The sequence below is a fragment of the Rhipicephalus microplus genome, chromosome X (genome assembly GCF_043290135.1).
Source record: "Rhipicephalus microplus isolate Deutch F79 chromosome X, USDA_Rmic, whole genome shotgun sequence".
Classification (NCBI taxonomy): domain Eukaryota; kingdom Metazoa; phylum Arthropoda; class Arachnida; order Ixodida; family Ixodidae; genus Rhipicephalus; species Rhipicephalus microplus.
In genome coordinates this window covers 338,653,594-338,667,325 of record NC_134710.1, presented here as the reverse complement: position 1 = coordinate 338,667,325, position 13,732 = coordinate 338,653,594, and the positions used below count along the sequence as shown (strand labels likewise).

The 13,732-nt window shown below is 43.2% G+C and overlaps 1 protein-coding gene across 1 annotated transcript in view; it reads right to left on the bottom strand.

Moving 5' to 3' along the window:
• Positions 1–13,732, bottom strand: part of LOC119162040 (uncharacterized) — a 166,967-nt gene that overhangs the window by 39,764 nt on the left and 113,471 nt on the right. The window contains exons 14-15 of the mRNA XM_075876703.1: positions 4,936–5,121; positions 2,618–2,826 (exon numbers count right to left, since the gene is read on the bottom strand). Coding sequence (XP_075732818.1) covers positions 2,618–2,826; positions 4,936–5,121 — 395 coding nt within the window. The remainder of the gene's footprint in view (positions 1–2,617; positions 2,827–4,935; positions 5,122–13,732) is intronic.

The following is a 13,732-nucleotide window of genomic DNA, read 5'->3' as shown; positions in this document are numbered from 1 at the left end:
TCATCCAGGTTCGACAGTGGCCGAAGCTGCGCAATGCGTCAGCGTCATGCGGGTATTTGTCGAGAAGAGGGGGCTGGCGGAAAAGCTGGCTCACAGCATAAGTGAGTTTGAGGCAGCTGTCGTTGCTGCTAGGCAGCCGCGTCGTCAAATGAAGATTACAGACTTTGTCAAGCGAAGTTAATAAATTACTGCACGTTTTTTGTTCTTTCATGGCACTCCCTGAAGGTTTCTTTTTTGACAGGTAAGTGAGCGACCTGACGCTGTTTCGGTTAAGCAGTACTATCGTTTAGTACGTACGCCAACTACGGTTTAACGAGGTTTCACTGTACACCCAGGAACGACGAGAAAACACATGGGCAATTTTAATGCGTGAGCGTTACGAAAAAACCTGACATCAGTGGCGTTGACCCGACGAATGCGAAGAATAAATGTCAGGGTCCCAGCAGGAATTGAACCTAAGCATTCTACGTGGCAATCAAGCATTCTACCACAGAGCCACGCCAGGTCTCGGAACTACTTTTCAAATACACCCTAATAATTGTGAAACGCCAATTGTGGTTGCAGTGGTGGCTATCCAATTTTATAAACATTACATATGCGTTCCTAGGATACAGCCGTCACGTCGGGCTAACGTCAATTGTAGTTAGGTGCTAGGCGCTTAAGTTTATTTATGTAGCAATGTCAAGGGCTACCACCCTCGCAAGCAGCAGCGCTTCATATCAGCTGGCCGCTTCTCGTGCTGCTAGCCTAATACTCATGTTCCTGTTAGCATCGTTGCACAAGTGCAAACAACTGGTTAGTATATAAACGTCTGTAACTCTTCAACATATGTCTGTGTGTCCAAAATTTATATGTATATATATTTTGCATCATTTCATGATGCGTCGCTCAATGAAAAATTACAACACGGGCACCTTCCCTCCGCATGATTCGCATAACGTCAATTACCAAGGTACATGGTATCTGCCGAATTTTTCTTACCATATAAATTTATGCACACCATAGCTATGTACTACATCAAAAAACCATTTCTTATAACCTACACTCAATAAAATCCATTCAGAAAGTATCCATTCAACAAGTCAAGGCTGTCATATATCGATATGTGAAGGTCGCAAGTGACAAGCTGAGGTTGTCAAGGAGACTTAAAATGGTAAGCAAATGTTGAACGAGGTAAGAAGATTACCAAGAAAATTTAGCGATAACTGCAGAGACACATTCATCTAGTAGGCTTGTGCGAATATTCGAATGCTTTGAATATTCAAACAAATAGTATCGTATTCGAATTTGCTTTGACTCAAATTTAAATTATTGAAAATTTCGAATTATTTGCAATAAACATAACAGTATATATTAGTCTGCACGTAACCTCCTGTAAAGGTGGTTAGCGTAGGGGTGCTAAGCTCTGAAAGCACCTATCCAGGGGAAATTCGGTCTGCCGCGAAGCCTTTCATCAAAAGTGGGGCCCTGCGACACTTTTTTTGAGCATGGTCGGAAAACGCTGCCGATCGTAGTCTATGCTCCCGAGAACACGTGACCAGAATATTATTGTGCTGCACACGGCCAGAAATGCCCAATAAATTCTCAAAGTCAGTCTAAAATTGACTTTTTTTCTGTCGACAAATTGCACTACAAGCTCAAAAATCACTCATCACAGCCATTGTATCAGCGATCGGCTGATTTGAGCATGGTCGTTACTGATTTGAGTTTGTCGTTACTGGGATTGCGACTAGTGCACACGTGCGTATGCGATCGCATTGAAAAGCAATGTATTCATGCTCAAGGTCACGAGGCACGTGTGACGCATTTACATCCCCCGTGCCATCCCTCCCTGCTTAGCTTATAACACTTTCGTTGATTGATTGATATGTGAAGTTTAACGTCCCCAAACCACCATATGATTATGAGAGACGCCATAGTGGAGGGCTCCGGAAATTTTGACCACCTGGTGTTCTTTAATGTGCACCCGAATCTGAGCACACAGGCCCACAGCATTTTCGACCGGCGCTTTTGTCGGGATAAAAGAAGGGAGAAGCAATCACAGCGTGCGGCAATACTTTGTAACAGCGCTTATACCACGCAGATTCTAAAAATCTTTTGGGCGGTGAATTCGTGAAGCAATAAGCTCCTTTAGTGAGTCCAATCCATGGATACTTGAAAAAGTGTTGCAGGGTCCTTTTAAATAAACATATTACCCTTACATTGATTCATCATTTTTTTTTAGCTTGTTATGCCAGCTTTTAAGCTCTAAGTATAGTAAATTTTATATGTAATAAGATTTTACAGGTTATCACTTGCATTCTATTGAAAGACAAATCCTGCTACTACACAAAGATGTTTTGACTTCCTTTGAACAAAGAAAAATGGCATTTGCACAGATGCCTTATTTTAATTTTTTTTAATATAGTGTAGGTTAGTTAGGTCATGATAATAATATGCCCATTTTTCTATATATGTCATATATAGACTATTTGAATTCGATTCGAAATCATTCGACCAAAATCACTATTCGCTTCGAATTTGCTTCGAACCTAGAATTCACTATTCGCACAAGCCTATGTCTCGGGATTGAAAAATAAGCACTCTGCAAACAAAGCTTGAAAGGATTAGCACACACCCGTTGACTTGAGGCTTAACGAAAGGAACTGCTACTGGAGGTGGTTCTCTGTGGTCAGGTCCCGCTGAGACGCTGGTTGTGGTAGGTGGAGTGGTGGTTGCCATAGGAACAAATGCTCCAGAGCTGCTCAGAAGGCCAGTGCCCGTTTGAAACACCACCCGTGATGTGCTTGATGACGGGGTTGCCGCCGCCTGCGTGCTTTGCTGAAACTGAAAGCAGTACGAGGTGTGTTGGAAAAGTAATGAGACTGGCAACAACGTATGCTCGGGTGCAGCAGCAAAAATAGAATTTGGAGCAATTCTTAGAGCAGCAAAATGCTACTTCTGGAGCACTAAAATCCAAGTTTGGAGCAGGTTACGGAAAAAAAGACACTAAGTTTTTATCACGCGAAACTAAATTTCGAGTAGTATGAAAGAAAATATTACATTTAGAAAAAAATATGCACAAAGCATTCAACATCCCCTAAATTGTGCTGAGTAGAATATCTGCACTGATATTTAAATAAAACTAGCATTTTGATCCACACCACTCAGCTTACAATAATGAAGTCCACATTAGCATTTGTCCCTCCTGTCAAATCCTTTGATCGACTGAGGATTCAAATGTGGATCTGCCATCTGGCAACCTTTAGGTTAGTAAAACTGAGGGGAAGGGGTGTTGAAAAAAAGAACTGGCGAACGGATTTCTGTGACTTTTTTAGGGCTGCAGAAGTCATACAATGCTCCAAATAGATTGCCAGTAACTTTTTAAGACGTCAGCAATCATATTACTATTCATGATTATGCGGCTTATATATGCACGAGCAATTGAACAAGCTGTGCTGTGTCCCATGACTAGTGCTAACAGCCCCTTCCAAATACTTAAAACGCTTTCCCACAGGCTATCAGTGTATTGTGGCGAAAATAGTTTATGCGACGTTCTGCACGGGTTAATTAATACTAGGCCAAGAAATTTTCGAACCCCTATGTTCCCCCCTACCCTTTTTTTTTTTTTTTTTCACGATGGGGTAAGGCAGAAGGCCCAAATTTTCGACTCACTCGCAAGGCGTGTTTGTCTAGATAAAGTAATAAAGGCACTTGCCCGTTGGCCCGGCGATGGAACCGGATATCTGTTGCATATGCCGTCGTTATGGCAACTAACATGGTTCGCAGAACATCAAGTTTGTTCACACGCAATAACAGCGGCCTCCACTTTCTGCTTTAATTATTACATTTCTTAAGATGCGACAACCTCGTTTGCTGACTAGAAAATTCATATATCCCGTGCATTGCTACCTCAGAACACATTACTGTGGTTCCTCAACCCCCTATTCACATAAATTGAGTACTTGCGACTTTTATTTTTCCTGAAAGTGAAACATGTCCTTGAAGGACATCATTTTGCAACTCTGCAGGTCATTCAAAAGACTATGACCAGCAATTTAAAAGGCATACCAGTTAAAGGCTTCCAGTGCTGCAACCAAGAGTGTGAGCAATGACTCCGCCTGTGTATAGCTGCCCAAGGGAACTACTTTAAAGAGGACAACATCATTGTTTGAAAAAGTTAAGAACTTTGGTCAGTACGAAATCAGTTACATTATTTTTCTAACACACCTCGTATATAGGTGTTTCTGTACCTTGCTCTTCTGCTCAGGCCAGTAAACCAGTTCTAGCAACAATGCTACTGCAGTGAATGGAGGCAGCTACTATCACTCATCATGTCAAATCGGTAAACTTGTGAAACTAGAAAATTTGAGCTTCTAATTGAAGTTGAATATTATAACGAAAAATGAACATATTTGTCATGACCTAACTATCCTACACACTATATTTTTTCTATAATTTTAAACAAGATATGCGCAAATGTCTTTTTTTATCAAATTAAGTGGGGGCAACACTGATTAAAAGCAGGATTTCACTTTTGATAGAATGCAAGTAATAACCTATATAACATATTAAGTTCTAAAATTTGCTATACTTAGGCTATATAAACAGTATAAGAGGCTCTTAAACTTAAAAATTATGAACCAATGTGAGAATAATATGTTCATTTGACCTTAAAGTGGGCCTTGACTGCAGTGCGGATTTTCCCTGAATAGATGTAATCACGGTTCAGCACTCCTCCAACACAGTGAAAACGCCATTACAAGTGGGTTACATGCAGACTAATTGCACCCATTCGTTCATTTCGAATACTTCAAAATTTCTATCAATATATATACTCAAATCAAAGCAAATTCAAATACTGCGATACTTGTTTGAACATTTGAAGTGCTCAATTATTTGCACAAGCCCACGAATCGGGGTAACACAAGAAAAGATCTTGCTGCGAATGCTTACCTGGGCCACATACTGAGCAGGCACCACCACGAAAGCATTTTGCATGGAAGTTCCCCCAGCAGAGATGAGTGCAGCTGTGGACAGGCTACCCAGTTGTCCACCTGGCAGTGAAGGGCGCACTGATGTAGCTGATGCAGGAATCAGTACTCGCTGTGCAGTCGACACTGCCACACCTGTCGACGCACCCTGCAACAAAAGGTAGCCAACACAACATTTGGAGACGAACATAACTAACGGGGTGCTGCCTTGAAACTCCAGTTTCCTTACATAATATGGGTCATTCCATATGAAGTGTACCCCGTCAATTTCCCATTATCTCCGATCATATTTGGTCATATATGGAGGTACACTTGAATGTGATAAGTAGTTATTTGTGCATTACATATTGCAAAAAGAGTTTGTGCTGCCTAGAGGGCGCTTCAAGTCTTGGGCGGCAACCAGAACCAGAACCGGCAACAAGAACGGTGGAGAAGGAAACGCAAGCAAGTTTGGAAAAAACAGGTTTAGCCGGTTCAACTGTCGCAAGGCCCAGCTTCAGCGAGGTAGTGGTGGGGCAGGGAGGTAACAAAGCAGCCGGCGTCACAGGTGCAAGTAGCCCCCAGGTGCAGAACGCTCCAGCTGATAAGTCACAGCATGTGATAATTGCCGGGGACACGAATTTAAATCGATGCACAGAAGCCATCAAAGAGAGGGTAAGAGGTGACAAGAGGGTTGCAGTAGGGGCATTCCCAGGACGCAAGCTGGAAGCAGTCATGAGGCAAGCGAGCGCAAAGCTCAAAACGACAGCTGATAGACGAAACCTCGTGATAATTTCAGGCGGTTTAAACGATGTCCTAAATGAAGATGCAGCAGGACTAGCAGCCACACTGGCGAAAGGCGTCGATGACATGTGCGCCACTTCTCCTAAGGTACAGGTAGTGATATGCACGATACCGGAGGTACCGGTGCGTGATAGCAATCTGCAAAGAGCGGTGGTCAACGCAAACCAAGAGATATGGCGGATGAGTCAAGAGAAAGGCTTTGAGGTGGTGGAAATAAACAGAGAGGTGCATAGGTGGGGGGGTTTTCAACGAGACAGAATTCACTTCGATGGGCGGCTAGATCATGAGGTGGGTTGGCGACTTGCAGGACGCGCAGTAGCTTTTTTTGGGGGCAAGCGAGCCCTTCGGGGTGCAGGATAGCTAGTAACAAGGAAAACAACCAGGGAGACTCTTCGACAGGTGGTATGGACAGATACGATTCCAAAGTGGCACCAATATCTAAGATAGGTAGAGTCCGGGGCATAAATAGACGTAGCCACGAGCGCCGAGCCAATTCAGACATAGGGTATATTAACATGCAGGGTGGTAGGAACAGGCTGAAGTGGGAAGAGATAGAAGAACAGCTAAGGGAAGAGAGGCCGATGGTATACGGTTTTGTAGAAACACATCTCAGGGACATGGAACAACCTCCGAACAATCCGGACTACGCGTGGGAATATTGTAATAGAACAGAAGGCAGCAGAAAGGGGGGTGGTATTGGGGCATTCATTCATAAAAGTACAGACTGGCAAAGGGTCAAGCAGGAGTGCAAGGAACATTTATGGCTAAAAGGGAAAGTGGCAGGTCAAATGACACTCCTTGGTTTCGTGTACTTGTGGACGGGAGCAAAGGCCAGAGAGGAAAACCAGGCAATAGTAGAGTGTATATCAAAGGACATTCAGGAGTTAGGAAGAGAGTGCGAGATAATTATACTAGGAGACATGAATGCGCACATAGAAGATATAGATGGGTATACCGACCCGACAGGCAAAATGATCATGGATATGTGTGAAAGGCTTGATTTGATCATTTGCAACAGTACCGAGAAGTGTGAAGGGCAAACAACATGGGAGGTAATAAGGCTTCAGTCGATGATAGATTATGCACTGATGTCACATAGGATGTATGATAAGCTCAGGAAAATGCACATAGATGAAGGTGGCTCCAGAAGTCTGGGTAGCGATCACAAACGTATCAAGCTGTGTGACGGGCAAACAACATGGGAGGTAAGAAGGCTTCAGTCGATGATAGATTATGCACTGATGTCACATAGGATGTATGATAAGCTCAGGAAAATGCACATAGATGAAGGTGGCTCCAGAAGTCTGGGTAGCGATCACAAACGTATCAAGCTAAGTTTTGGAAGAGCAGTGAAAGTGGGAAGTAGACAAGATGAGCAACTACAGGAAAATTTTTATCCAGAAAGGCAAATTGAAATAGCCACTAAACAAATTGAGAAAGTAATCACGGAGGATAATAAGAAAGTGTGGACATACACGAATCTAATTAGACTCTTTGAGCTAGAGCTTGCTAAGACGCGTGACAAGTCAACCCGGAAACGAAGACACAAACCCAAAAGTTGGTGGGATGAGGAAGTTAAGAGAGCCATAGCAAAACGTCAGGAAGCCTCCAGGGAACACAGACATGCTAAGCAGCGGGGTGAACCGACAGATGATGTTTAAAGAAAATGGGCAACCTTTCTAAGCTGTAGAAGGGATGCATCCCTTCTGATCAATGAAAAGATTAGAAAGAAGGGAGCTCAGTGGCTGGCAGAAGTACATAAAAAAGATAGAAAGGCAGCTGCGAAATTTTGGAACCATCTCAACTCCTTAAGAAATGAGACGAGCCTAGAGCAGAGTTTTATAACTACAGCCCAAGGGGCTAGACTAGAAGGGGACGAAGCTATTGAATATATAAGAACAAAGGTGACAGAAAAATTTCAACAAAGAAGTACTTTATGCACCACAATAGACAAGGACGAATCAAGTGGTGCAATGGCTCCATTTTCACAACAAGAGTGGGAAAGGGCTGAGAAAAGGGTTCCTAGTAGTACATCAACAGGCCCAGATGGCATTCCAATTAGGCTGATAAAGACATTAGGTCCGAAGTCTAAGCAGGCTTTGAGAGAGGCAGTGAGCAAAATAATAATCGATGGTGAAGTTCCCGATGGATGGAAACTTAGCAGGATGAGCATGATCTATAAAGGAAAGGGGGACAAAGCTGACATAAACAACTACCATCCTATAACAGTGACATCAGTGGCCTACAGGCTGGCGATGCAGATTATAAAGGAAAGACTGCAGGCGTGGATAGAGGATGAGGGGGTGCTGGGGGAACTGCAGAATAGGTTTCGGAAACACAGGAGGTTGGAAGACAATCTGTTCTCACTGACGCAGTGCATCGAAATAGCAGAAAAGGAACACAGGCCCCTGTGGCTAGCATTTTTGGATATCAAGGGAGCGTACGATAGCGTGGTTCAAGAGGAATTGTGGGGAATACTGGACACACTAGGCGTGGAACATGTAGTCACTAATCTTTTAAAGGGTATCTATAAAGGTAACAAGGCAGTTATAAAGTAGGAAAAACAGGTATCCAAGCCTGCAGAGGTAAAACAACGGGGGCTTAGGCAGGGGTGTCCTCTGCCACCCTTATTATTCATGATGTACCTACAAGGATTAGAGGCAAAATTAGAGGGAAGTGGGCTGGGCTTCAACCTCTCTTTAGTCAAACAAGGAAAACTTATTGATCAGGCACTACCAGCATTAATGTACGCAGATGATATAGTGCTAATGGCCAACAACAAGGAAGATTTGCAGAGATTGATGGACATCTGCGGTAATGAGGGAGATAGGTTAGATTTTAGATTCAGTAAGGAAAAATCAGCAGTCATGATTTTCAATGACAACGAAGGTAGTGAGCTTAGAATACAGGAGGTCACGCTAGAGATAACAGATAAATACAAATATCTGGGCGTATGTATAAGCAATGGGACCGAGTATCTGAGGGAACACGAAATATACGTGACGACTAAAGGTAACAGGAATGCAGCAGTCATGAAAAATAGGGCACTGTGGAATTACAATAGGTATGATGTTGTGAGAGGAATATGGAAAGGGGTCATGGTTCCTGGGCTGACGTTCGGCAATGCGGTCTTGTGCATGAGATCAGAAGTTCAAGCAAGATTAGAAATTAAGCAACGTGGAATAGGTAGGCTTGCTTTAGGAGCTCACGGGAATACACCAAATCAGGGAGTACAAGGTGATATGGGATGGACATCATTTGAGGGCAGGGAAGCTAGCAGCAAGATAAAATTTGAGAAGCGATTGAGAGAAATGGGGGAAGAGCGTTGGGCTAGGAAGGTTTTCAGCTACTTGTACATGAAGAATGTCGATACAAAATGGAGGAAGCAAACCAGGAAGTTGACTGGTAAATACTTTGAAAACAGCAGGTGGCCAAACCAAAAAGAACTATCGGTTAAGAAGAAAGTGAAGGAAACGGAGACTGACATGTGGAAAATGGGCATGATTAAAAAGTCCGCACTAGAGATCTATCGAACTTTTAAGCAGGAAATTGCCAAGGAAAGGATCTATGATAATACTCGGGGTAGTTCTCTACTGTTTGAGGCCAGGACGGGAGTACTGCGAACCAAGACATATCGGGCCAAATACGAAAGGGTAGACACAGTATGCAGTGCGTGTGGAGAGGAAGAAGAAACTGCCGAACACTTGATATTGTTCTGTAAAGAGCTTCACCTTATAGTTCAGGATGATGGCGCAGAGTTTTTCAAAGCACTGGGGTTTAGGGACCGGGAGGGCAAAATAGACTTCAAGCGGGTAGACTTAACTAGAAGGAGGTTATCTGATTGGTGGCTAAAGTCAAGGCACGAGTGAAAATTAAACTCTTCACTGCAAAGTACGAATCCTCAAACTCACTTTTTAAGGGAAAAAAAAATAAATATAGTTTTTGGTTCATTAGGTATTACGGCTTGGTGGCGCTAGCCACCGCCCGATCTAAAGGGTACAGCCATATCCATCCATCCATCCATCCATCCATCCATCCACAAGTGAAACAGTGTCACAGTAATTAATTTATATATAATGAAAAATTATTATAAAACAATTTTTTCATTAATCTCAAGGCGCTACCCTTTCATGGCTATGATAGGCTATTCATTTTTGTTTTCATTTTCTTTTTCACTTTGGCAAAAAAAGCTGCAAGATGCTGCATGTTTAGCATTTTTTATAAAAAGCACAAAATTCTTTGCAAGTAATATATTTACATTTTCTGCTTCATAACTTCCCATATTAAATGATTAAAATACTTAGGGAGCAAATAAAGCAAGAATATTGCCAAAATATTGCAGCAAAGTTGGGGAAAACAGCATTTTGACTCATATTGCAGCTTACTTTTTGCGATGTAGCGGTCCAAGTAAATATATGGCTTTTATATTGTTGAATAGTATAGTTTGTCAGTAAGATAATCAGAAAGTTTCAAAATAGTACATCTTGTTTCAAGGGAGAAAAAAAGGCCCCTACCTGCCCGAATAGAATCATGAGGAAATGCAAATGCATTTCTTGCACTGAGAGAGGGTACCGTTGCCCTCATACATTCGCCTTCACCGACTTCTTCCATAGTCTTGAGAGGCGCCCAGCCAGCGAACGGTGATGAGTGAGGCACGAGCGAACGGGAGAGTGTGGCGCAAAGAAGAGAGAGAGCGAACGGCGAGAGAGGGAGCGCAAAGCACAGCACCTACCTTCTCTTACACTCTCTCGCACAGATGCTCAGCTTGCTAGGGGCGAGGATAAGTGCGTGCACCCACAGCCATTGCTGTGGGAGAGGGAGTGACAGCGGAGAGATAACACCTTCCGGTGCGCAGACACCACCGCGGACAACGCCGGATGCCTGACAAAGCCAGACTAAGAAATGCATTCACAATAAAAAAAATTTCCTACTGAATTACCACAAGGTAAAGCTGCCTTTGTCTCACCTTCACTGTATTGCTCGTCATCACGAGAATCTCAAAGGATGAACAACTCTAGCAGAATCTATTTCCGTCAAAACAACTCGCGTATGTCTTCCTGGGACACACCTGAATGGCCAGGATGGCGCAGGTGACTGCCACAATCGCACGGGTTTGCTCACTACTAGGTTCTTTTGACAGACACGGCAAAACACAACTGGCTCCTTTTCATTGCGATAGCAATTATATGGACAGTCTAAGCTGTTCCTTTGCCGTCGCCGTCATTCACCGTACATGTATATGTATCTATATACATGAACACTCAAGGAAAAAAAAAAAAACAGCCCGTGCTCGGTGCCCAGCTCGTCACATTGGGCCCACGCGCACTTATCTCTCACTTTGCTCCACGAATTGGGGGAAGGGGTTAAGATGCTTGAGCGCGCGCACTTATCCTTTGGTGGGGAGAATCGTGTGCCTTCGGCTTTCACTGGAACGGTCGCGTTAGTTGCCAGGCCCACAAGGGTTCTTTCGGTCTCTGCACAGGCCCCGTTGGCGAAAAGAGTGCACTTTTCATACACAGCGAGATATAACAACTGGGACACTCGTTAGTTTGTGCTCATCTGTACCTGTCATTACGTACCGTGCATCGATATTGTTTAAACAGTGCAGTATGTGTCGAGCGATAAACGTTGTTAGTTCACTCTCGTCCTGTGTGTATCGTTTTCGTGCATCCTTTGTGCGTGAGCAGCGCGCTACACGTTTCAATCAGCTTGTCATTCTCAGCATGACATTCCAATTTGTTGCTGTCACTAGGGTCACTGTTACATTAATTGCTTCGTCCTTACGTCAAAACTTTCACTTTTTTTATGTATTTACTGCCTTCAATCTACTGCTGCATGCCCTCAAAGCTCGTAGATTACGTATCCCGTTGCCACGACCGTGGTTTTGTGCGCGGTGATTATAGCAAACGGTAGTTCATTTTACAATCCCTATGCGCTTGGCTAAACGCGCCTTTTATTGTGGAGGCCACACTATTTCACTTATTTTATTTTTTTGATAGGAAATATTTTTCGTGAAATTTCAGGCTACATTTGCAAAATTGTAAGCGCAGTCGAAAGCCGTACATTTTACGGGGAAATCGGAAGAGTTGGCAGGTATGGAGTACATTCGGGCTATAGATAACAAAATTGCCAAGAATAACAGAAAAGTCCTGTCCATCCATTGTCGACAAGTGCCCAGACCACAACAAAATTAGAGAATTTGGTGGCAGTGACAGTAGAGTTTCTGCCTGCAAATATCACGTCTGTGCTGCAGCCGATGGACCAAGGTGTCATCAAAAGTCCGGAAAATTTACCGAAAGAGCCTTCTCCACAGAATTTTGTTGTCTTATGAAAACGGCAAAGGCTATGAAATTGACCTCGTGGGAGCAGTATACTTCTCAGCAGCGCATGGCAGCAAGTACGCACAACGGCTATCACCAACTGCTTTGGGGACGCTGAGTTTTCACGTGCCGCCAGTTTGCCAGAAGCAGAGATGGCAGATACAGATGACTTCACAGACTGTGAGAAACTTTGTGAAGAGGTCATCAAGCTTACAGATAACGGTGCCGCCAAAAAGGACGTGACTTCTTTAGAGTACACACTGTGTGAGCAGGATACGGCGGTGAGCGGAGAAATGACGGATGCAAAATCATTCAAACGGCCGCTAATGTGGGGGACAAGGGAGACAACGGCGATGACGAACCACTTCGAGAGGTGCCAACATCTTCTGAGGTTAGAAATTTGCTTCGCTTGCTTCGAAATAAGGTAAATGGACTGATGCGATGCGTCAAGCAGCTAGAGGTTGCCTTCCTATGCCTGAGTACGACTGCAAAGCAGACAAGCATTTTCTCTGCTAAATAAAATGGCAGTGGGGCAAAACGCAGCCGGTTAACTCTTGTATGCTATTTTTTGCTTTTTTAAACCTGCCCGAGAAGAAAGATTAGAAACTGCCGCTGAAGACCCGGTAAGTAGGGATTTTTCTGAAAAAGGCTCATTTTTCCCGGCAATTAGCACATCTTTGCTTATCATAAAAATCCCTTTATCTCAAAATTTTCCCTGGTTTTTACGACCTCGTGCTAACGAGGTATTACTGTAGCTTTATGGCCCAGAATTGGTCCACGTGAATATCCATAAGCACAAATCTCAGCAAACCTATGTCTAATTCATTAATTTTGGAATGACAATGAGAATATCAAGTGTTGTAACTCAAACTACAACAGACAGCTCGAAACTAATTATGTTGATGATATCAACATAGCAAATCAGATCTGCACAGCAAACCTCATCCTTTTATAACCATAAGTAACACAAAAAGTGTTCATTGCCACGTCTCTCTATATCGATAGTTTCTCAGAGTAACAAAAAATAACAAGCCCAACAAAAGCCACATGTAAATGCAACGGCAGTGCTCCATTATTGAAAAGCGTAACCAGAGGCACACTTTCCTCGCTTTCATTCGGTGAGCAGTGGTGAAGGTCCTGCGGCTCCTCTACAGAGCTGTAGGGTTATGGCTCTTTTTCGAGAGATTCGTGGTGGTGTCCGTACTGTCGGAAGGATTGGTAAAAATACAGCAGTCTCCCAGACAACTTGCGAGAGTTGGCAGCTATGTAATACATTAATATCCAAAATGCAGAAGAAATCAATCTTCAACTTCGCAACTTTCAGAGTAGGAGGTAGAATTCAAAGGTTTGTGGGTTTGGGCAAACGGCAAAGGTGCTTTTTTTGTCTTTCTCCCACTTTAATTAGCTTTCATTCATGTCACAATTATTACACTATGGTCAAATATAACAAATAGTGTCACCTGCTTTTTCCTCGACTCAACTGGTCAAGATTTTTTCAGGTTGTGTCTAAAAATGAAACTGGCCCCGCGAATATTTGCCCTTCCATTCTTTCAAAGCAGGTAAGAGTAGTCCTCAATATGAGGACAGAACAAATAACAATACAACCAGTTAGATATACTTTTTGAGTTTGCTTCAATTCAATATTACATGCCACCT